Here is a 22,500-nt window from a genome sequence, read left to right as displayed (position 1 = left end):
CCTCTCTCCCCCTCCCCCCCCCCCCCCCCCTTGTCTCCCCCCCCCCCAGAGCCCACGGCCGGGCCGGGAGGTCCGCTCCAAGTCCCTGGACCTGCGTCTGGGGGAGGACAACTACAGCCAGCTCCTGCGCTTCCAGTTCGAGCACGGGCTGGGCCCGCGGCCCGGGGGCCCCCCCCAGGGCCCCCCCCAGGGCCCCCAGGAGTCGGTGTCGGCCGCCGACCTGACGGGCACCAAGACCCCCGACCCGCCCCCCTCCGGGGAGTCGGCCCCCCAGCAGAGCCAGGACAGCCTGGACAGCCTGCAGAGCCTGGTCAGCGACCCCTGCCCCGAGCCCCCCGCCGCCACGCCCCCCCCCTCCCCGCCGCACCCCGCCGCCGCCCCGCAGCCCGCCTCCCCGCCCACGCCCCCCTCCCCCGTCTCCCCCCCCTCCCCTGCCTCCCCCGCCTCGCCCAGCGCCCCCACCGCCCGCCGCTGCCCCCTGCCCCCGCCCGGCCCGCTGTGGGACGGCCGGCCGAGGACGGAGGCGGCGGGGGGGGGGGCGAAGGAGCACGGGGGGGACGGAGCGCCGGAGGGGCGGGGCCGGACCCCCCGCCCGGGGGCGGAGCTCCTGGAGAGGGGCGGGCCCCGGAAGGCTCCCAAGCCCATGTACACCAGGTGAGACAGGCACACGCACGCACACACACACGTGCACACACACGCACGTGCGCACGCACACACACGCACACACACGCACACACATGCACGTGCGCACACACACACACACACACACACACACACACACACAAACACACACACGAACACACACAGACACACACACGAACACACACAAACACACACACACACACACACACGCACACTGGCACACTCGTACCTCTCTACTCAAACACGTTCGTTGAACAGACGTTGAGTCTGATGAGTGAATGATCGCTGAATTCATGCGTTCATCCTCAGCGGAATCCGGGAGGATGCGGACGGAGGCATGACCTACTGCATGATGGGTAACGGGCTGACCATCCTGGCGGACGAGGAGTACCTCACCATCAGCTCCACGGTCGACCCCGCCCGCGGCCACGTCCCCGGCCACGCCCCCGGCCACGCCCCGCTGGCCGCCCAGACCCCCAGCCCCCCCCCTCTGATCCCCCACACGCCCGCGGCCAACGCTAACCCCAGCGCCCCCCCCAGCCACCTGGCGACCGTGTTCAGCCGCTACAGCCTCCACCACCCGGCGCACCACCTCCCCCCCAGCACCACCCCGGGGGGGCCGGCCGCTCCACCGGCCCCCCAGGCGCACCCCTCCCCTCAGGGCCGCTCGGCCCCGCAGCCCAAGGCCCCCCAGTACCCCCAGAGGGACCCCCACCCCAACCCCAACCCCGCTCTGAGGGGCGGCTGCCGGTCCCTGGGGGCCCCGGCCCACCCCCCGGCCCAGCCACCGCCGCCGCCAACACCCCCAAAGACCCTGCTGCCCCCCCCCGCGCCCATCACCACCCAGGTGCTGCCCACGGCGCGGTCCCCCGTGCTGCTCAGCCCCGACGTGCTGGTCAGCCTCATGCCCAAGGAGGTGTCCCCTGAGTGGAGCATCAAGCAGTACAACGACTACACCTTCGCCGACTACGGAGAGAACGATGAGGAGGACGATGACCCTCGAGAGGTGAGGGTCGGAGGGGTTCTGCTGTTTGAGGCCCGGCCCAAAGGACGCCTCCTCCAGCCACGTAGCCTGCAGGTCCTCCTGCTTATTGAGCAGGGGTCTCCTGCACGGGACGTGGTTCTGTTAATGTTGTGATCGGAGGCTGCTTTGGATCCAGCGTTGACGTAATAATAGGGACGTTGCATCTGGATCGTTGTAGTTTCCGTGTTTCCGCGCAGGGTGATCCATTGAACCGTGGTTTGTCGTTCTGTTTTCGAAGGGGCTGAACAAGGAGTTTGAGCTGTCGGTGGAGCTGACTAAGTCCAGGAACGGGAGCTTTGGGTTCACCATCGCCCGCAGCAAGCTGGACAACAGCTACTACGTCCAGGACATCCTGGACAACCCGGCCCGGGCCGACGGGCGCCTCCGGTCAGGGGACCGGCTCGTCACGGTACACACACACACACACACACATACACACACACACACACACACACACACACACACACACACACACACACACACACACACACATATACACACAAACAGACATACATATGCACACAAAAAGAAACACACACACAAACACACACACCCACACACACACTCACACACACACACACACACACACACACACACACACACACACACACACACACAGAGACGCATACACACACAGACGCATATACACAAAAACAGACACACACAGACACATATGCACTCACACACACATTGGCAAAGAAAGATACATACACAACGACACACTCGCATACAATCACACAGGCAGACATACACAAACATACACACACACACACTCACACAGTCAGAAACCATCACCGGGCAGGCAGACACACACACCCATCTATACATGCGTCCCTAATGGGAACACGCTTTGGGCCTCTCTGTCCCGCAGGTCAACGGCCACGATGTGACCCGCGTGGCGGACGAGCTCGCTATGACCATCCTGCGGTCGTCTCCGCGCCACCTGAGCATGACCCTGGGGAGGGCCGTGAGCAACCTGGTGGCCCCCCCGTCCTGCGACAGCCTGCCGGACATCGTCCTGCACAAGACCCCCTCGGGGCAGCTGGGTGAGGGGCCGTCTGTCGTGGTCCGACACCTGACCGTCAAGGGCCCATAACGCTGTCCAATCAGGGGCCCGTCTCTGCCTTGTTGCAGTTAAAACATTCATGCGCCGTGAATCCAACATTAATCTGCAGAAGAATGTAGAATACATTTGTACTGATTGAGTCGATATAAACGGCTAGCATCATGTTGGGGACGACCATATTCTCCTTAGACTGCAATAAGTTGTTAGATAATGACTGAAGTAACTCGGATACATGATACCTTATGTATAATAATAATAATAACTTGGATTTATGTAGCGCCTTTCATAGTACCCACGGTCTCTAAGAGACACAAAAAGGGGGATGGAAAGGGGGAGGGACTTGGTGAAAAGGAAATCTTTTGAGGTGCTTTTTGAACGTGGGCAGGGATGACACACTGTTCCGGTGTCGTCCCCAGTATATGATACATGGTGCCTTATACATACCGTTCCGGTGTCGTCCCCAGTATATGATACATGGTGCCTTATACATACCGTTCCGGTGTCGTCCCCAGTATATGATACATGGTGCCTTATACACACCGTTCCGGTGTCGTCTCCAGTATATGATACATGCTGCCTTATACACACCGTTCCGGTGTCGTCCCCAGTATATGATACATGATGTATTATACACACCGTTCCGGTGTCGTCTCCAGTATATGATACATGGTGCCTTATACACACCGTTCCGGTGTCGTCCCCAGTATATGATACATGGTGCCTTATACACACCGTTCCGGTGTCGTCCCCAGTATATGATACATGGTGCCTTATACACACCGTTCCGGTGTCGTCCCCAGTATATGAAACATGGTGCCTTATACACACCGTTCCGGTGTCGTCCCCAGTATATGATACATCGTGCCTTATACACACCGTTCCGGTGTCGTCCCCAGTATATGAAACATGGTGCCTTATACACACCGTTCCGGTGTCGTCCCCAGTATATGAAACATGGTGCCTTATACACACCGTTCCGGTGTCGTCCCCAGTATATGATACATGGAGCCTTATACACACCGTTCCGGTGTCGTCCCCAGGCATCAAGCTGACCGGGGGCATTGGCAGCCGCTGGCAGGGGATCTACTGCCTGGAGGTTGTGCCCGGCTCGCCCGCCAGCGAGGAGGGCAGCGTCCAGCCCAACGACAAGATCGTCTACATCTGCGGCCGCTGCACCCTGGGGATGAGCCTGGAGGACGCCGTCAAGGCCTGCGAGATCGCACCGCGCAAGGTCAAGCTCAAGGTCATCAGGTGGGAGGCGCTGAAGGCTTTGAGTGGACGGACGGATGAATGGACGGTTGGGTGAATGGGTGGAGGAATGGGTGGATGGTGGAGGGAAAGAGAGATGAATAAAAGAATGGATGGATGGACACACATAGATTTTAATAACTGTGTCGTCTCTGTCCCTTCAAAACCTCAGAGAAGACCATCCAGTGACTCCCAAGGCAAAGTGGAACGGTGAGGAACAGCATGTTGGTAGAATAGCTGCTTCAGTGGTTTATGATTTATTCAATCGCTTGGTGTTATATTTGCTGCTTAGAGAGTTTGGTTCTCATTCAACACGGCAATGTTGTTATTGTCAAATGTTTTGTAGAACTTTTATTATCCATTCGCAACTTTCATTACGTTTTGTCAATTTTCAATTCATTCAATACACCTGCAGAAATATAAATATTCCATATTCACTATCCATTTCATTCAATAAGCCTGCAGAAAGATATATATTACATATTTCACTATCCATTTCATTCAATAAGCCTGCAGAAAGATATATATTACATTTCAATATCCATTTCATTCAAGAAGCCTGCAGAAAGAGCCCTTTTGAACTGGTCTACTCTTTCTCAGGCCTTTTTGATTGGAAGAAAGACAGGAAGTTCTTTGCTCGTTTTGAGGACCCAAACTCTCCAGAGAAAGAAGCTTCCACTGTAGAAAGTGAGTCATTTTTTTCCTCTGCCTGCATTTTTCACAGACTGCTACACTTGCTAGGTTCCTTTATTTTTATTTTTGCTTGCTTGCTTTCTGTGTGAGAACAGAAAGTGCTATTTGTGTAGTGTAAGCTTGTGTGCGTGTCAGTGTGCGTGTCAGTGTGTGTGTGTGTGCGTGCTCGTGTGTGTGCTCATGTATGATCCGAGTACTGACAGACAGAACCCAGCCTCTCATTGTAGGATTAATAATTAGCGAGCCTGTTGCCCTCCACTGGTGTATTGAACTGCAGCATATGGGTAACATAGAGACGCCAACACACACACACACACACACACACACACACACACACACACACACACACACACACACACACACACACAGGCTTTCCCAGAGATACGTACACACGCAACTGCCCCACACACATAAACACACGCACACAAACACACACACACGTACATGCTATCACACAGTTACACAAACGCACACACACACACCTGACCTATACACACACATGGCCGCACGTACAGACACACACATACACACACACTTGTTTCCATAAACACACACACATATCTTCCCCGTATAAACACACATACCAGCTTCACACACACACACACACACACACACACACACACACACACACACACACACACACACACACACACAGCTACACACACTCTCTGAAGCAGAGACAGACGAGCGTTGGTCCATGCATGGGACCAGCGGGCCGGTTGCCTAGCGACGCGGAGGCTAGCTGAGGCGCTAGGAGGGCAACAGCGCGCGGGGAGAGCCTGCGGAGAGTAGCCTTGTCCGCCTGTCATAGCAGAAGCCCACCCATCAACACCTCTCCCCCAGCATGGCTCAACAGAAGGGGGGTCCATGTGAGTTGGATTTATGTGTGAACGAGGAGCAGGAGGGGCGGGGCGGGGGGGGGGGGGGGGGGTATTGGGTGGATTTTGGCGCTTACATATTTAGACATGGGACACTTGAGCAGTGGGACGTTTGGGAAATTTGAACAGTTCTCGAGGAAGCTCGAGGTATTGTGAGCGAGCTCCGACTGAACTGTCTCTATCGGGGTGTTTGATCACCGGATCGAAGTGTTCAGATTAACCGATTCTCTCTCTTCTATTTCCGTGTGTTTGTGTGTTTTTTCATTTTTCTGCAGCCGATTGTAAAACCGCGGGGAAGTTCACCTCGCGCCTTTCTCTCCCCTCAGACCGCGATGTAAGTCTACAAACACAGCATGTGCAAAACAGACTTCTGACATACACTAAAACCGGTGTCCGGATGTGGAGTTTATTGAGACTTTTAGGAGATTATTGGACAACAGTGATAGTCATACGCTGTAACCTGAGTCTACTGTGTGTCAATCAACGCATTGCCCTGTCCCACTGCTGGGGGTCTGCGTGTGTGCGTGTGTGTGTGCGTATGTGTGTGTATGTGTGTGTGGGTTAGTGTGTGTGTATGCGTGTGACTGTGTTAGTGTGTGCTTGCACACAAGAGAGACAGAGAGAGAGATAGATGGAAAAAGATGTCCTATCCACCATCATGAATCATGAATGTCAGCCAGGCCTGATCATCCATTCGTCCACCGTCTCCCTGTCGTTGTTCGGGTTAACCTCACGTCGCCGTGTGATTGGTCGGCTCCAGAGTTGCATCATGCAGCTGGACTTCACCAAGCCCGAGAACAGCGGGCTGGGCTTCGCTCTGATTGGTGGAGCCAACGGCAGCGTGCTGCGGGTGAAGGAGATCTGCACTGGGGGGCTGGCGGAGCAGGACGGGCGACTGCGGGTGGGGGACATCCTGTTGGAGGTACCAAGAGACCCCACCCCCCCATTCATTCCTCCTCCTCCTCCTATTCCTCCTTCTCCTCCTCCTCCTCCTCCTCCTCCTCTTCCTCCACCTCTTCTCCTCCTCCTCCTCCTCTTCCTCATCTTTCTTCTCTTCTTCTTCTGATCCTGTGGTTGTTCTTTACTGAAAGACCTGGTTGTTATAGTTTGCGTGTGTGTGTTTGTGTGTGTCTGTGCGTGTGCGGGTGTGCGTGCGTGTGTGTACGTACGTGTGTGGCGTGCGTGCGTGCGTGTGTGTGTGTGTGTGCGCGTGCTTGCGTGTGCGTGTGCGTGCGTGCGTGTGCGTGCGTGCGCGTGTGTTCGTGCGTGCGCGTGCGTGCGTGCGTGTGCGTGCGTGCGTGCGCGTGCGTTCCAGGTGAACGGCGTCATCGTCTCGGGGCTGAGCCACGGGAAGGTGGTGGACATCCTGCGGCGGGCGGAGGGCGTGGTCCAGCTCACCATCTGCCGCGACTTCCTGTCGGCGGCGCACCCCAGAGCCCCGCCCCCGGCGGCCGACAGGACCCTCAGCCTCGGCCCCGTGTGGACCGACCCCGCCCCGGACCCCTGCGGCTCCCCGGAGGCCGCGCCCAGCAAGCCCGTGGAGCATCGCCCCGGTAACGGCTGCGACAACACCCCCCCCCCAGCCCGCTGTAGTCTGAGGACCCCCACATGCTTTCCGACATGGCTTCATAAACAGGGTATATATGAACTGGTTGCGTACAGCGTAGATGTATGTACAGTATCTACATCGGGGCCCTGGGGAGGGGTCTGACCCTCGTCTGCTTTGATGTGTGGTCATGTGACCAGAACGTAAAGGGGACAGACTCGACCGGGAACCAGGCCATCGGGAATGTACGTTGCATCCGCTGACGTAACACATGTCCGTCGGCGGTAAAAAGCGTTACGTTGTACAGCGGTTTATATTTCCCTCCTGCATGAGTTAACAGCGGAGGCAGAATGAACTCACATCACCCCCTTGAGGACTTTGTGATTAGCTCAAAACAAAGTCCGACCGCAGAGCGTCATGGGTCAGTGCGCCCCTCGTTGTGAGTGTGGGTGAAGGCCATGCCGGGACTCTGCTGGTCATGTAAGAGCATCGTATGCAGGGGAAGTGGCGGCACGGCTCTCATTCACACATGACCCCTGTGCCATTAAAGGACTGGCACGGCCTGGACGTGTGACAGGGCCTATTGAAACATTATGAATTAATATTAGATGATGTTATTGTGTCAATCCGGACCAGCTCGTTCCAACCAGCTGGGGATTTGCTTCCAGTGGTCCTCCTCTACTGATAATAGATGAATTTGTCTAAATATAATCTTTATTAATCAACTGTTTTGGTCATTGTAGATTTCAACAATGAGGGTTGGTGTATTTGTTAAAGGCAGCGTAACAATCCCATCCTGTGTGGTTTAGGTTAACACACTGATACTGTTCTCTGTTGGTCCAGAAGCAGCACCCAACCCGACCGTAGAGGTGGGTGTTTTTGCCGCCGCTAACCCATATCCTATACATCGGCTTGCTGTTGTAAGAGATGAGAACGCCATAGACCAGGTAAACTACAAACGCACGCACACATTACACACACGCGCACGACGTAACATGAATTCATAAACACGAATGCGGTGTTTTGATGTATTGCGTGTCATACTTCTGTGAAATTATTCCTGTACTTCTTCAAATGTCAATGTGGAGCCGTTGCTCTCTGACCACCTGAGTGCCTCCGTGTGTCCCGTAGGAGAGCTGTAACAGCACCCCGTCCCACCCGGCCTGCTGCCCCTCCCTCAGCGTCTCTGACATGCTGCACGGAGCCTCCGACAGGTACTGGCTGACCGGCACACACCCCAGTCCCCCTGATATCGATGTCACGCTGTGTACGTCTACCCTCACCCCTCCAACCCTCACTGCGGTATCACCTACTGTCTCATCCCTGGGTTTCCATTTCTTAAAACTGGTCTTCGGAGGTTGAACCTCTTGCGAGTGGATGGAAGAGTCTTGGAACAATTTGTAAAGTTTAATGTGGAAAAATACGCAAGTGGAAGAGAAGGGGTGAAACAGTATGTGAGTAGACTACACCACCGATATGTACTTATAATACCAAGTGTAGCCTACTTAACTTCCGTTTGTGTTTACCTTTTGCGTCAGTTGGCACTAACTGACCACATGGCGGCAGCAGAGAGCACTGCAGAAAAAGCTGTGTTGCCTCTGGCTGCTTATGTGTTGCAGCAACGGGAGTAGTTCCACACTTAGCAAGTGATTAGTTCATCCGCCACCATTATCCTGAACTATAAAGCGCACAGAGAAGCATTAGCCCCTTGTCTATTTTAGGTGGAAAAGTCGCTGGGAAAGGAAGCTGAGCCATGATTCCCCTAACAACAGCAGGCTGGTCTGACCCTCATCCCCTCCCTCCCTCCCTCCCTCCCTCCCTCCCTCCCTCCCTCCCTCCCTCCCTCCTCCTTCCCTCCCTCCTCCCCCCTCCCTCCCTCCCCCACCCCTCCCCCAGGAAACAATTTGTGACCACGCTATTGGAGCAGCACCCTAAGTGCATCAGAATCAACCAATCGGATGGCTGGAGCAGTGACGAAGAAGACGAGGATGCCGTGCAACTCAACCGACAGGAAATGACATCAGTCCCTACAGGTAGGGCCTAGCTACAACCAATCCTGAGCTTAAGAACCCCTGATCTGGCTCGGTAAATCACCAGTCCAGCCCACCGTCGCCATGTTGGAGCCGTCCATGTCTTCTGACCGTAGATTTCCTCTATTTGTGTTTTTTCTTCCTACACTTGTCGTTGTTCGACCTCAGGGCCACCCATCGTGTCGGAGGGGGAGCTGGCCAGTCTAGCGCTGATCACCCCGTCCAAGAACAGCCGGTACTACGGCTCCCGGGTCAAAGCCCTGATCCAGATCCTGCAGAACCAGCTGGACCAGGAGGAGCTGGTGAAGGAGTTCATGGTGTGTTCCCCGCTCGGAGTTACCCACAGCGCGATGACAGATACGTACTGAACGGTTCTTTACACGCAGTCAAAGCTCACCGTGTTGGCGATAGGCCTCTGAGAGAGCAAGTGTGATATGCCACTGTAACGTGGGTGTGTGTGTGTGTGTGTGTGTGTGTGTTAGGCTCTGGCCCACACATTGATAAACAAACACACACACACACACACACACACACACACACACACACACACACACACAGATGCACAGAAAAGCTTCTGTTTGCATTTTGTGTAAACAGCAGCAGTAAATGTTTTGCACAAACTGAAATAAACAGCCACACACACACACACGCACACACACACACGGACACACACCCCAACCAGACTTAACACATTCCCTGGTTCACTAGCGTCTTTCCACACGTTTACGGTCTTAGCTGTAATTTCACACAACGCCGGCCACACCGCGCGCCGACTGTGGGCCCATTCTGGGCTGATTAAGGAGGCTGGGGTTTGCTAAACGGTGTGGATTTCACACAGTAGCTTTCTTGTCTGTTCCAGGCTCTGGAGCATCTGAAGCCCTCCGACAACTGTCTGGTGGGCAAGGCCCCCGAGAACCGAGACAAGAACCGATACAGAGACATTCTGCCCTGTAAGTCGCTCATTGAGCGGGATTATCCTACCTGCCGCTGCGTTCGGTTCAGGGATGGGATGCTAGTACCTTCTTTTGGCAAAGTCAGATCAACATCATGTTAACCGTTGGTTGTTTTTATTCATCGGGGCGAACCGGTGTGCATCATTTTCTTTTTCTTTTTTATGTGAATGTTGTGTTTTTTATTGCTGAACTGGAGCTCGTTAAAAGGTGGATAGTCACAGACCTGGCATTTACTGACAGCCTGTTTGCGAACTCTTTCCCGAGCAGCCGGTTCAAGCCAGCTCTGCCTTTTAGCGGGCGAAGGACATTTGCCGAGAGCTCCTCAGTAATATCCTCACTTTGAATAACCATCTGCCATAATGTTAATCATCTGCACAGTATAATTACCCTATACTTTGTATGATTGCACAATGATATGTATGTAATTACCCCGAGGTTATCAATCCATTGAAGGCAGAGCCCTAGACGATAGATTGCAGGGCGGTTTTGTGTTAAGGGCCTGATGGTGTCAGAGGGGTAGACACGCAGGGCAACCGTGTAGGCCGGAGTTAAGATAACACCGGGCATACTCACTGTCATCGGCAAGACATGAAAGAACATAAGACAGAGTTTAATGCTGAGAACACTGATTCGTCATAATAGTAGTAACCCCAACCCTTTCATGAGAACCCAGGGCAATGTACGGGTAGGAGACACAGAACAATCTCTATTGAATCAAATAAAAAAAATAAGAATGATACAAAAATAAGAATAATACAAAGAAAGAAATTTAGGATGGAATGTTAACCTCCGTGGGAATACTGGTGTCCAGAAGTAAACGATCAAAACCATGTACAGAACAAATTCCCATCCAAGCAATGTTATTTTTACCTTTATAATTGTTCTATTATTAAGTATTACTTGGTCTGAGTGCCGGTAATGGAGGGAGAAGCATGAGGTTTTTAGACAGATAGGGACAACAAAGAACCACAACAACGATCTATCCAATCGTAAAAAGGGTGTGTCTCTCCGGAGGTCATAAAGCATGATTATGTCTGTTTGGTGGTCACGGATGGCAGTCTTTCCTCCTAAATGGTTTATATTGCGAGTGGCTTGTTTTTTTTCCTTCTTGGTTGTCCTTCAGAGCAGGAGGAAGGAAGGCCAACCTTGAAAAAACATTCCTACGTTTGCTCAGTCTCTCCCAGCCTCTTTCCTCCTGCTCTCTTCTCCTTTACTGCTTTCCTTTAGTTGGTTTGGCCTTCCTGTGCTCTTTGGAGCGTTTTCTACCCTTTGCGGTGACAGTTGGAGTGTGTTTCAAACTTCTACACGTGTGTAAAAATAGCATCAAAACAATGAGTTAAAAATGGAGCTTCCAGTAAGTTATTGAGTCATTACAGGTCATTAAGTCATTACGTTGATGCAATGCATACGATAAGATAAGATGTTGTTTATTTTTCCTGGACAGGAAACGTCAGAGTCACAACAGAAAGTACTGTTACTACAACAACAACTCTAAAACAAGAATATCAAAAAATCTAAAAACAAAATGTCGACATCCACAGAATGAATAGCAGAAATATAAAACCCAAACTGTTAACACTGATCGACAGGCCTTGACCCTGAGTCAACCCTCCCAACACACCTGCTCATTCCCTCTCCGTTTCCTCCCGCTTCAGACGACAAGACCCGCGTGGCTCTGGGCGAGGCGCGGGACTACATCAACGCCAGCTACATCCGCATGGCGGTGGGCCCGGAGGAGTTCCAGTACATCTCCTGCCAGGGCCCGCTGCCCGCCACCGCCCGCGCCTTCTGGCAGATGGTCTGGGAGAACAAGTCCGACGTGGTGGCCATGATGACGCAGGAGGTGGAGCGCGGACGCATCAAGTGCCACAAGTACTGGCCCGAGACGCCGAGCCAGGCGCTGGAGGAGGGCCGCTTCCAGCTGCATCTGGTCAACCAGCAGAGCCTCGACTACTTCCACATCAAGGTCATACGCATGGAGGAGACACAGGTGGGTCGTAAGGGTGCACTGTGGGGTATTGAGGGGAATCCAGCAATCGGATTGGGGAGAAATGGAATATAGTTATTCATCAATATGTTTTTAATCTGTGTATAGTCCCATGGAATTATTTCCATTATTTTAGAATGAGCCCCTTTATGTCTACATAGTGAGAGGAGCCCTCTCCATGGAGGCGGCCATGTTGTTGGTGTTTCTACAGGAGCCCAGAACGGACAAATGGCTCTAGAAATTACACAAAAGTATAAAAACGAAGAAACCTATTTCTCTGTGGCCCCTGGCCTATCATATACTTATGAGGGACCCTGCAGTCCTTCTGGGCCGGGCACACTGCCTGGCCCAGAAACCATCGACTGAACGGCCTCTAGGTACCGAGAACCTTGGTGTCCGGACGTGATGTTTAGGCTTGTGCTCACTCAGGGAAAAGTGTCCTCGTGCTGGATGGGTTTGCGTTCGCCTTTAACCGTGTACACGCAGACAGATCTCCCCCTCCAGCGACGCCATTGGTCTAGAGACATACAAAGGGAGCCTTTGAGCTAGTCTGCTGACTAACTTGAGTCTCTTAATCTGAAGTCTGGTCTGTGAGTCTCCTCCCCGCCCTGCTCACGCCCGACCCCGCCCTCTCGCCCTCTCCTGGCAGACCGGGGCGACACACGTTGTCCGCCACCTGAAGTTCACCCACTGGCCGGACCACGGCGTGCCGCACAGCTCGGAGCAGCTGGTGCGCTTCATCCGGTACCTGCGGGCAGTGCACCACAGCGGGCCGCTCACCGTGCACTGCAGCGCCGGCATCGGACGCACGGGCGTGCTCATCTGCACCGACGTCATCCTCAGCCTCATCGAGAACGACCTGCCGGTGAGTGGAGCCCGGGGGGGGGGGGGGGGGGGGGGGGGGGGGGGGGGGGGGTGACGTGTGTCGTAAGGTGGAGATGGAGATGGTGGTGGTGATGGTGATGATAGCGATGATGGTTGAGATGGTGCTGGAGATGATGGTGGTGACGGTGGTGATAAAGATGATGATGATGATGTGGGTGGTGATGATGATGTTGGTGCTGATGAAGGTGATGTTGTTGTCTTTATTTGTACACGTGTGTACACACAGTATTCTCATCTCCAGTCCTAATTGCCCCCCGTGTTCACAGATTAATGTGGGGGACATTGTGAGGGAGATGAGGCTTCAGCGGTACGGGATGATACAGACTAAGGTCAGTGGCTACCGAGGTTCAAAGTTCAGAGGTCAACACCTTAACAAAGCGAATCAACATCCATCCCCCTGACGCGTGTACCCTCTGTCGTCCCCAGGAACAGTACCTCTTCTGCTACAAGGTCTGGCTGGATGTTTTGCAGGGAATCCTGCGTCTTCATGGTAACCAATGGCAACCAGACGCTCCTCTAGAGATCCAAATGGTCTGAACCGCTCCCCTTTGGGCTCCGTGACGGACAGACTCTGTGAGACAATGTACATTTCTTTCCTAACAGGTGTCGATAGATACACTGAAACCATTTGCCTGCGAGGGTTAAGTTAACTTTGTTGATCGCTGTTCTGTTTTGATATCTTTGCGCTAAGGCCTGTTTTTATAGGAATATTATCAGGAGGGACGGAGGCAGGAAGAGGAAGATGAATGGACGGCTTTCATTTCATTTCTTTCTTGTTGTTTGGCGTTGCCCCATTCCAGTCCACCCTCCTACCACCATATTGACACGTTCGGATAGGGCAAGCTTCTCACCGTCGACCATTTGCCTTCAGTGTGAAGCGTTTTTTTTTTTATGTTCGTAGCACAAGAATCTTTTTGATCTTTCATCGTCACTGTTCATGTTGGGATACGCGTTTGTTTTTTAACAACATCCACAGCTGTGTTCCTTGAAGCAAAACAGTTGTGTTAGGCACACTAGTTAGTTACAAGCACATGTTCCACGCAGCACAATAGTACGTACATAAGTTAACACAAATTAGCACAAGGGGTAAGTACTTCATACCAACGTTTATTTGTAAGTGCATTTCAGAGTTAGATGTCCGGGCGCAGGGTGGAAGGCCTTGTTTGTTTTGCTATAGATCTCCATCCGAAGAGGAAAAGATTTAAGTGCCTTGGGATGACTCACTGCTCTGGTTCCATGTTGACCCCCGAGAGGTCATAGGTCACCATGTGATGTAGAACTCGGCTAAGGAGTGAGAGGTTGATCTCGGAGCACGCCTCAGTGCTGGGAGGGGGATGCCGCTCGTTCTGTGCTCTACTGCTTTCCCATTGTTAGAGGTTTTAAGTTTTATTTTTCAGTCAACAGGGATGGAGGTCTTGTACCGTGCATCCCCTTTAGCGAGTTGTTTGTCCTATTTTGTACAGTGTAGGATAGGATCATTGCTGAAAATAGTAGTATAATCTATTCATCAGACGTCAGAACAGAGGACGAATAATATATTATATAGGTGGACCCCTCTGTTATTTTCAGAAGTAGGAGTTCTAATGCAACTCTAACTATGTTTAAAAAAAATGCTTTTATTGATTATAATACTTTATATATTATAATGATTACTTTTACGTAATAAAAGTATTATTCATAGTATTATAATTAATAATAGTAAATAATTCAAAATAGCATCTTGTATCGTCTCGATACCCCGTGTGAACTTTAATCCCTATTTAAATGAAGAAGAAACGGTTCACAGACGTCTCATTGCTGCTTTGGACGAATGGGGCTCACGCAGAAGGAATGAGAGCTGCATAATATTTACTGACAATGCACCGATAAGGGACCTACAGCCGCTGACTTTTACTTTCAGCCTTTGAATGTAATTGCTGCTTCTATCTTTTGCATGCAGTTTTCTTAAAAGTACAAAAACCCACATAGCCCTCCTGGGGGGCCCTCCTGGGGGGCCCTCCTGGCGGCCCTCGGGGCCGTTCCTGACGACGGGCGACGTCATCAGAACCGTAACGAGCTGTGGAATGTAAACAGCGAGAGCTCCTCGGCGATGGGAGTTCTCTGAATGTCACTCACCTTACCAAGCACATCTCCCAACACAAGTAATGGTTCCTTCTTCTTGTCTGAATCACGGTAGAAAGAGTTATGATGGTATGTATAAACATACACAGCACTCCACTCTTGTTCGCCATGCGTTTGGTCTCACAACCTTCAGCCTCTGTACTGTTTATGTCACTTTTTCTTTTTTAAACTTCATACGGTAAGTTGTGTGAGGGTTTTTTCCCGTGCAGAGAAAAGCCATCTTTATTTCTTCAGCCGGCAATCAACTGCTGGCCTGTCAGGTTGTGTGCGTTCTCCTTCGTGAGATCTCAGCCAAGGATGTGCTTTAATCTCTAAAGTGCTGCACAAGTTGTTCCCCCCCCCCCCCCCCCCCCCCAAACCCCACCATCAACATGAATGCAAGACACACTAAAGCACAGTTGCATTCATCCGTAAAGAGAAACAAAGGAAAAAGAAAACAATATTGAACAGCAAAACAATAGCATTGTGAAATGTACTGATGCTAATTTGCACAACTTTGTCTTTATGCTGATACAATATCATTCTGTACCATAACCACTACGTATGTATCTCTTTGCTGAGAACAATATTATATCCCTTTCTCTTTAATTAAAAGTTGTTCTGAGACAAAAAAAAACCAAGTGTGTTGTCTGTCATGATGTTCACGCGTACTCTGAAGAGACGGCAGCGTCCAACGCAGAACCTTCATCATCACTAAGGACCCATCACTGATATGGTTGGACTGGTCTCGTACTGGAGACCAGTTCCGGCAGACCCATCACTGATATGGTTGGACTGGTCTCGTACTGGAGACCAGTTCGGACCCATCACTGATATGGTTGGACTGGTCTCGTACTGGAGACCAGTTCGGACCCATCACTGATATGGTTGGACTGGTCTTGTACTGGAGACCAGTTGGGGCGGACCCATCATTGATATGGTTGGACTGGTCTCGTACTGGAGACCAGTTGGGGCGGACCCATCACTGATATGGTTGGACTGGTCTCGTACTGGAGACCAGTTCCGGCAGACCCATCACTGATATGGTTGGACTGGTCTCGTACTGGAGACCAGTTCGGACCCATCACTGATATGGTTGGACTGGTCTCGTACTGGAGACCAGTTGGGGCGGACCCATCATTGATATGGTTGGACTGGTCCAAGTCCAAGTCTATGAAATTCTTCCGCTGCGCCACAAACAGCGACGGGGTGGATGGGTGTGTGTGGTGGGGTTGGTGTGTGTGGTGGGGTTGGTGTGTGTGGTGGGGTGGGTGTGTGTGGTGGGGTTGGTGGGGGTGCCCTTGTTACGTGGTGAACAGTAGAACAGGCGGTCCTAAATCTCCCACCCTGAGGCCTCCTCCCCGTGGCGTTCTACCGAGGGCTAAACCGCGTCTCGGGTTTTACTGCGGGGTGAATAAGCTGCACTCACACTGGGCTGTGAGTGCATGGAAACCCCAGGAAACACACTGCCGGGCTCCCTGCAGACACACACAAACACACACACACACGCACGTACATACAGGGTCGCACAACGACATGTTCTGATGCACATACACACACAACTGTACCCACACACACACAACTGTACAATACGACGGAAACCTGGGGAAAGAAGCTGAACAGATTTACTCTCTCTCCCTCCCTCCCTCCTCTCTCCGTCTCTCTCTCTCTCTCTCTCTCTCTCTCTCTCTCTCTCTCTCTCTCTCTCTCTCTCTCCGTCTCTCTCTCTCTCTCTCTCTCTCTCTCTCTCTCTCTCTCTCTCTCTCTCTCCGTCTCTCTCTCTCTCTCTCTCTCTCTCTCTCTCTCTCTCTCTCTCTCTCTCCGTCTCTCTCTCTCTCTCCCTCTCTCTCTCTCTCTCTCTCTCTCTCCCTCTCTCCGTCTCTCTCTCTCTCTCCCTCTCTCTCTCTCTCTCTCTCTCTCTCTCTCTCTCTCTCTCTCCCTCTCTCTCTCTCTCCCTCTCCCTCTCCCTCTCCCTCTCTCTCTCTCTCTGTGTGTCTCTCTCTCTCTCTCTCTCTCTCTCTCTCTCTCCCTCCCTCTCTCTCTCTCTCTCTCTCTCTCTCTCTCTCTCTCTCTCTCTCTCTCTCTCTCTCTCTCTCTCTCTCTCTCTCTCTCTCTCTACCTCTCTCTCTCTCTCTCTCCCTCTCTCTCTCTCTCTCTCTCTCCCTCTCTCTCTCCCTCTCCCTCTCCCTCTCCCTCTCTCTCTCTCTCTCTCTCTCTCTCTCTCTCTCTCTCTCTCTCTCTTCGTTCTGCTTGTGCTCTTGTGTGTTTCTCTCATACCCCTCCGTCCCACCTTACCCCTCCCCTCCCCTCCATCTTTCCATGCATCCCAGTCCCAAACTGGTTCTTGCTCTAACTCATGGCATGGCTGACACCGCGAGTGATTAACACTAAATCAGGATCATGAGAAGAAGCCCTTTGTTCTCTCAGTCTTTGTCAGTGGTCGACAGCGGTGACACGTTTGGGTGATTTCACAAGATGCGCAGGTGTTCGCTCAATACCTGTGTTGCCACGTACTCCATTCACAAGTACTTCAACCGTCAGCCCCCATGCGAAGACAGAGGGAAAAAAAATAAAGCGAGTGTCTGCGGTGGACAGTGATGGTACCGGCGGTGGTGGTAAAGTCATTAAGCAGAGCGCCTTCAGTTGGGGTGCGTGTGATTTAAATGTCTGAGGAACGTGACGAGATCAGCCCAGCGAGTCCCCATAAATCCTCCGGCTCAGCACCGGGGTTCACACACTCTCACACACACCACAATGAATCCCCCTTCACTGTATCCTCATTTAAAACCCCCATAAACCCCACACAAGTTATGTACTACTGACTAACCCCACCCCCCAGAGAAAGAGAGAGAGAGAAACACACACAGACGCACACAAAACAAACATCCACCTTCCTGCTGCTGATGCGATCTATATACGGCAAAGTGCATATGGCGTAAACCAAAGGCTTGGAGGAACCCTCATGCAAGGCAGACGTGTTGTTGTACGTCTCTGGGTGGGGGCGGGGGGAGTCATTCCCTTCAGGTTGGGGTTAAAGGGTGGTTTATAAATCAGGGCACACTGAGTATTGCGGAGCCAGAGAGAATTACCTGCTAGACAGACAAAAACAACAACCAAAGCTTAGGAAGCCTTAGATCTCTCACAGGGCTGAGCACTGGAGGCATGGAGGCCGCGCGTCAAGGTGAAAGCAGATTAAAGAGGGAAACCAAGGCGGGTGTCTCGCGGTTGGTATGGAGGAGGAGGAGAGGAGGAGGAGGAGGAGGAGGAGGAGACAAGATAAGATGAGGAGCAGGGGGGAGATGTGAGGCGAGGAGAAGACAGGAGAGGTGGAGCAGCCACGGCAGAGTAGTCCCAAGGACTGGGAAACCGGGGGAGGTTTGGAGGCTGAGAAATATAAAGGAAGCGCTGTCATCACATCGCGTCCTGGGAGGGTTGTTCTGTGTGCAGAGTGTTGAGTACATCACATGGACGTTGACCCACCTGTGGGCCACATTAAATAGGAGTCAGCAAATACCTGGCTGTCGTCAATATCTCCTGCCACGTGGAGCGAGCGAGTGGACTCCACCACCTCCTCCCATATCCTTCCTACGCTGTGGATGTCATTACTGTGTGTGTTCCGAGTGTGGGGCCCCGGAAACGGCTGAATATAATTCCCCTTACGTTTTTTTGGAAATTACTTTCTGATTACTTGAGCACCATTTTGCTGAGCACACTGCAGAACTTTGTCACACAGACACACATTGAGTACTTGCTTGCTGTGTGTGTGTGTGTGTGTGTGTGTGTGTGTGTGTGTGTGTGTGTGTGTGTGTGTGTGTGTGTGTGTGTGTGTGTGTGTGTGTGTGTGTGTGTGTGTTTGTGCGTGCGTGCATAATAACAACATTAATAAAAAACGATTTCCACTAAGAACAATATCTCCATTTTGTGGACTCCTGAATCTAGTAACGGCTCACAAGCCAAGGGAAGCCTATTATGGCCATCATTGCAACTCACACATTTACTCGTAATTTTCTCTAGTCTGATGTGCAGGATTTGGCGTCCGCTGCCTGCAAGCGTTCTCCGCCAAGCAACATGTGGGGTCTGCAATCACATGCAGCAGTGTGAGGGATTTAATTACTTGAAGCTATTTGCCATCCAATTTACCCCAATGTGTCGTTTCCTGGCCTCGGCCAGGATTCTGCTAGTAATGAAGGTAGGCTGTTAGGAACTGTGAAACAACATAACATAAAGAAATGGTCTCAAAGCATATTTTGGTTGTTTACTTGGACTGTACGTAAAATGTAGGGATCCTGAGAATCTCCTTTAACAGAAACACATATAAGTAAAACATAGCTGTGATTTTTTAAAGACACCCAAAGTTTAAGTTGACTTCATTGCTCATTCATATGAATTGTTTATTCTTTTCCCAGGGTTCTCTGCAACATGAATTCCCCAGATTCCCCCACATAGCTCTGTGTCGATGGTTCTTTATAACCCATGTGAGCGAGCGGAGAGGAAGGTTACACCATATAGGCTTGAGAATACCATATATTTAAACCATGCCCTAAAGATATGTAACGACCGTGGGACAGAAGGAAACTGTGTTACTGCGTCGAGGATAACCAACCAAGCCCGCTACGAGGACGCAGGCTGAAGTTGTTTGGCCGCACTGTCCTTCACTGCCAAACAAAGCAGCTACTGCCAAACAAAACCCTTTTGGCATTTTCATGCGCCATGACCACACTCCCGTTCCTCCGTGCCATATAGTAATGAGTACAAGTGTCAAAAACATAATCATAGTCAGCCTGATTATGTAAGCTCATAATTCGACCAGCCAATCCAAGGTCAAATCTTCTCGAGACGTTGGTGACCGTATTTGCCCAGAACCAAAGGAACAGCCGTCCATCTTGTCGCTGGCCCTCCCGGTGTCCTCCACCGATCATATTTAACTAAATGGCCGTCCCCGGGCTGCTTTATTACAGTCCTGCAGGCTGGGTAATAATTACAGCGTTTAAGGTGTTAGAGGCATTTCGTCTGGAGCAGCAGAGGTAGAAGAGTCCATCTTCCAGGGTTCTGGAAGGGTCCCTTTCCACTGCTTCACCACATAATCATCATCACAACGTCTCCAGAAGAGCGAGTGAGCGCCGGTCACTGGGTATAGAAATGGGTTTGGCTGGTGCTGTTCTGAGCACAATGGGTGTGTGTGTGTGTGTGTGTGTGTGTGTGTGTGTGTGTGTGTGTGTGTGTGTGTGTGTGTGTGTGTGTGTGTGTGTGTGTGTGTGTGTGTGTGTGTGTGTGTGTGTGTGTGTGTGTTTGTGAGTGTGTGTGCATGTGTGTCTTTGTGTGTCTGTGTGTGGTTGTGTGTTTGTCTGTGTGTGTGTGTTTGTGCGTGTGTCTGTGTGTGTCTGTGTGTGTGAGTGTGTGTGTGTGTGTGTGTGTGTGTGGGGTACATGGAAAGTTAAATAGCCTGGGGGTGAATACTGGAGTGTGCAATATTTCATAATTGATTTTACATTGTATGTTACGACTTTATTATTTTTAACTGCTCAACAACATGAATGGTGCTATAAAACCCTCTCCAACCGCTGACTCATTTGTTGGACTTTACTATGTTGCGGAGCGAACACACGGCGGTCTGCTTCTCTCCCTCCGGATCATGTAAACAACGCTCCGTGGTGCAACACGTCCGGGAGCGGCGATCCCGGGTCGGGAGGAATCCCTCTCTTTGTCCGGAGCGGGAGAAGCACACGGCCACGGGCCCCCGACTGAATGAGCTGAGCACACAAGAGGCCCCCGCAGCCCTGAGTGGCTCGCCTCCCCCCTCCACCAGGCGGGAGACGGTTCTGCCTCTCCTTCTCTCCTCCCCTCTCTCCCCCCGAGGGGGGAGAGAGGGGAGGAGAGAAGGAACCGTCTCACGCCTGGCCACGTCGAAGATGTTCCTGAATTAGAAAGTCATTAGGAGCCAGGCGTTGGGAGCCGGGGCCCTGTACCGGCGGCCGGAGGGCCCCGTCGTTTGTCTTCATTTGTCCGCGGCTCCTCCCCGATCACCTCCACAGGGGCCCCGGCTAATTGAAAAAGGGCGGCAGAAATGTGATTGTTACCAGCGATAATAATTGATTACTCTCAGCTTGCCGAGGCCCGGGAGTCGTTTGTATTCATTAGAGGAGATTCGAATTATGCTTGAGATTAAAATGTGACTTTGACAGGCAGCGTCGAGGCTGGGGAGGGGGGAGGGGGGAGGGGTGTGATGGGTGTTTGGGGGGGGGGGCAGATGGGACCCTTTCTCCGGGTCACTGCCACCCACGTCGGGCCCTAACTGAGTACGGCGGGAAGGGCCCCGGCAGAACCTCACCGCCATCAATCTGTGTCTGATTCCAGTTGAGACGTCCACTGAGATGGCTCCTGCACGGGCCTGTGTGTGTGTGTGTGTGTGTGTGTGTGTGTGTGTGTGTGTGTGTGTGTGTGTGTGTGTGTGTGTGTGTGTGTGTGTGTGTGTGTCGCTCGTGAGTACCATAATTAGCCTCACCTTCTGATCGACTGCACTGATGGGATTCACAGTCATCAACAGTGCAAAACACTGCCTGATGAATGGCTGTTTGTCTCCCCCTCCTGCGTCTGCCGCGCACCCGGCGGTAACCAGACGCGACCGGTCTGGGAGCTGCTCATCTTACCAGCGCGTCACGCCTGAGCAAGTTAACGCGCAGTGAGCGCATTTCTCCAAATGTCAGCCGGGTCCTCCTTGACGTCCAAGACGAGACGGCAGTTAAGTAGGTCAGTGTCAGTGTGACGAACATCGACCGTGGCGGGTCGCTGGCTGGGCGACCACCCTCCCCCCCCCCCCTCCTCCTCCACCACTTGCCCGCCCGTCACAAGCCGCTGAAGCGGAGACGGCAGCGCAGCTCTGAGTTGGGGGGGTGCTAAATGACTCCTTTACGCCCAGCGCGCTGGTCGGTGGACGCAGCGTAGAGCGAGGAACTGTATCAGAGGTATGAGCGGAGCTGGCTAGAGGTCACGGATCACTGACCTTACAGAGCCCTGATGGTGGGGGGGGTTAGGTCTACATTCTACTGCACCAATGACATGAGACAAGAGTGGTGCTTAGATGACCGTTTACCTGAACACCATTTAGAACTCGCTGTGATAACTTCTGCAGAGTCCATCAGTGACTGTGGAATAATAGTTCTCAGTTCTTAGTACTTAGTTGCTTATTAGACCCAATGCCTGTAGGGGGAGCTTAAAGCCCTTAATGACAGGACGAATGTCCAATCCTTATCTTTCCACTCAACATGTTAAATTAGGAGTAGATGAAATGTTTAATGCTTAAATAGTTATTCATACAATGCACAATACATGCGTGCCTCGAAGGAGTTGAAGTTGCATACCTCTGATTGGATTGCTTCACTGCCACAGCCGGGCTGAATGGAGCATTATCTATGAACATATTCACGGTGAAACATGTTTAAGGGCAACTG

The 22,500-nt window shown here is 52.1% G+C and overlaps 1 protein-coding gene across 1 annotated transcript in view; it reads left to right on the top strand.

The window, feature by feature from the left end:
* ptpn20 (protein tyrosine phosphatase non-receptor type 20) overlaps nucleotides 1-15,672 on the top strand; it is a 33,250-nt gene extending 17,578 nt beyond the window's left edge. The window contains exons 29-47 of the mRNA XM_030379698.1: nucleotides 50-654; nucleotides 952-1,648; nucleotides 1,905-2,075; nucleotides 2,538-2,712; nucleotides 3,773-3,983; nucleotides 4,153-4,190; nucleotides 4,581-4,667; nucleotides 5,827-5,885; nucleotides 6,312-6,473; nucleotides 6,867-7,104; nucleotides 7,941-8,044; nucleotides 8,229-8,311; nucleotides 8,994-9,130; nucleotides 9,296-9,444; nucleotides 9,987-10,077; nucleotides 11,736-12,070; nucleotides 12,717-12,932; nucleotides 13,219-13,281; nucleotides 13,379-15,672. Of these exons, the coding sequence (XP_030235558.1) occupies nucleotides 50-654; nucleotides 952-1,648; nucleotides 1,905-2,075; nucleotides 2,538-2,712; nucleotides 3,773-3,983; nucleotides 4,153-4,190; nucleotides 4,581-4,667; nucleotides 5,827-5,885; nucleotides 6,312-6,473; nucleotides 6,867-7,104; nucleotides 7,941-8,044; nucleotides 8,229-8,311; nucleotides 8,994-9,130; nucleotides 9,296-9,444; nucleotides 9,987-10,077; nucleotides 11,736-12,070; nucleotides 12,717-12,932; nucleotides 13,219-13,281; nucleotides 13,379-13,489 (3,732 nt within the window). The 3' untranslated portion in view covers nucleotides 13,490-15,672. The remainder of the gene's footprint in view (nucleotides 1-49; nucleotides 655-951; nucleotides 1,649-1,904; nucleotides 2,076-2,537; nucleotides 2,713-3,772; nucleotides 3,984-4,152; nucleotides 4,191-4,580; nucleotides 4,668-5,826; nucleotides 5,886-6,311; nucleotides 6,474-6,866; nucleotides 7,105-7,940; nucleotides 8,045-8,228; nucleotides 8,312-8,993; nucleotides 9,131-9,295; nucleotides 9,445-9,986; nucleotides 10,078-11,735; nucleotides 12,071-12,716; nucleotides 12,933-13,218; nucleotides 13,282-13,378) is intronic.
* Nucleotides 15,673-22,500: the final 6,828 nt, after the last annotated feature.

This window comes from Gadus morhua, chromosome 15 (genome assembly GCF_902167405.1).
Source record: "Gadus morhua chromosome 15, gadMor3.0, whole genome shotgun sequence".
Lineage (NCBI taxonomy): Eukaryota > Metazoa > Chordata > Actinopteri > Gadiformes > Gadidae > Gadus > Gadus morhua.
The sequence above is the reverse complement of the archived record's forward strand: the minus strand, read 5'-3'. Positions and strand labels throughout refer to the sequence as shown.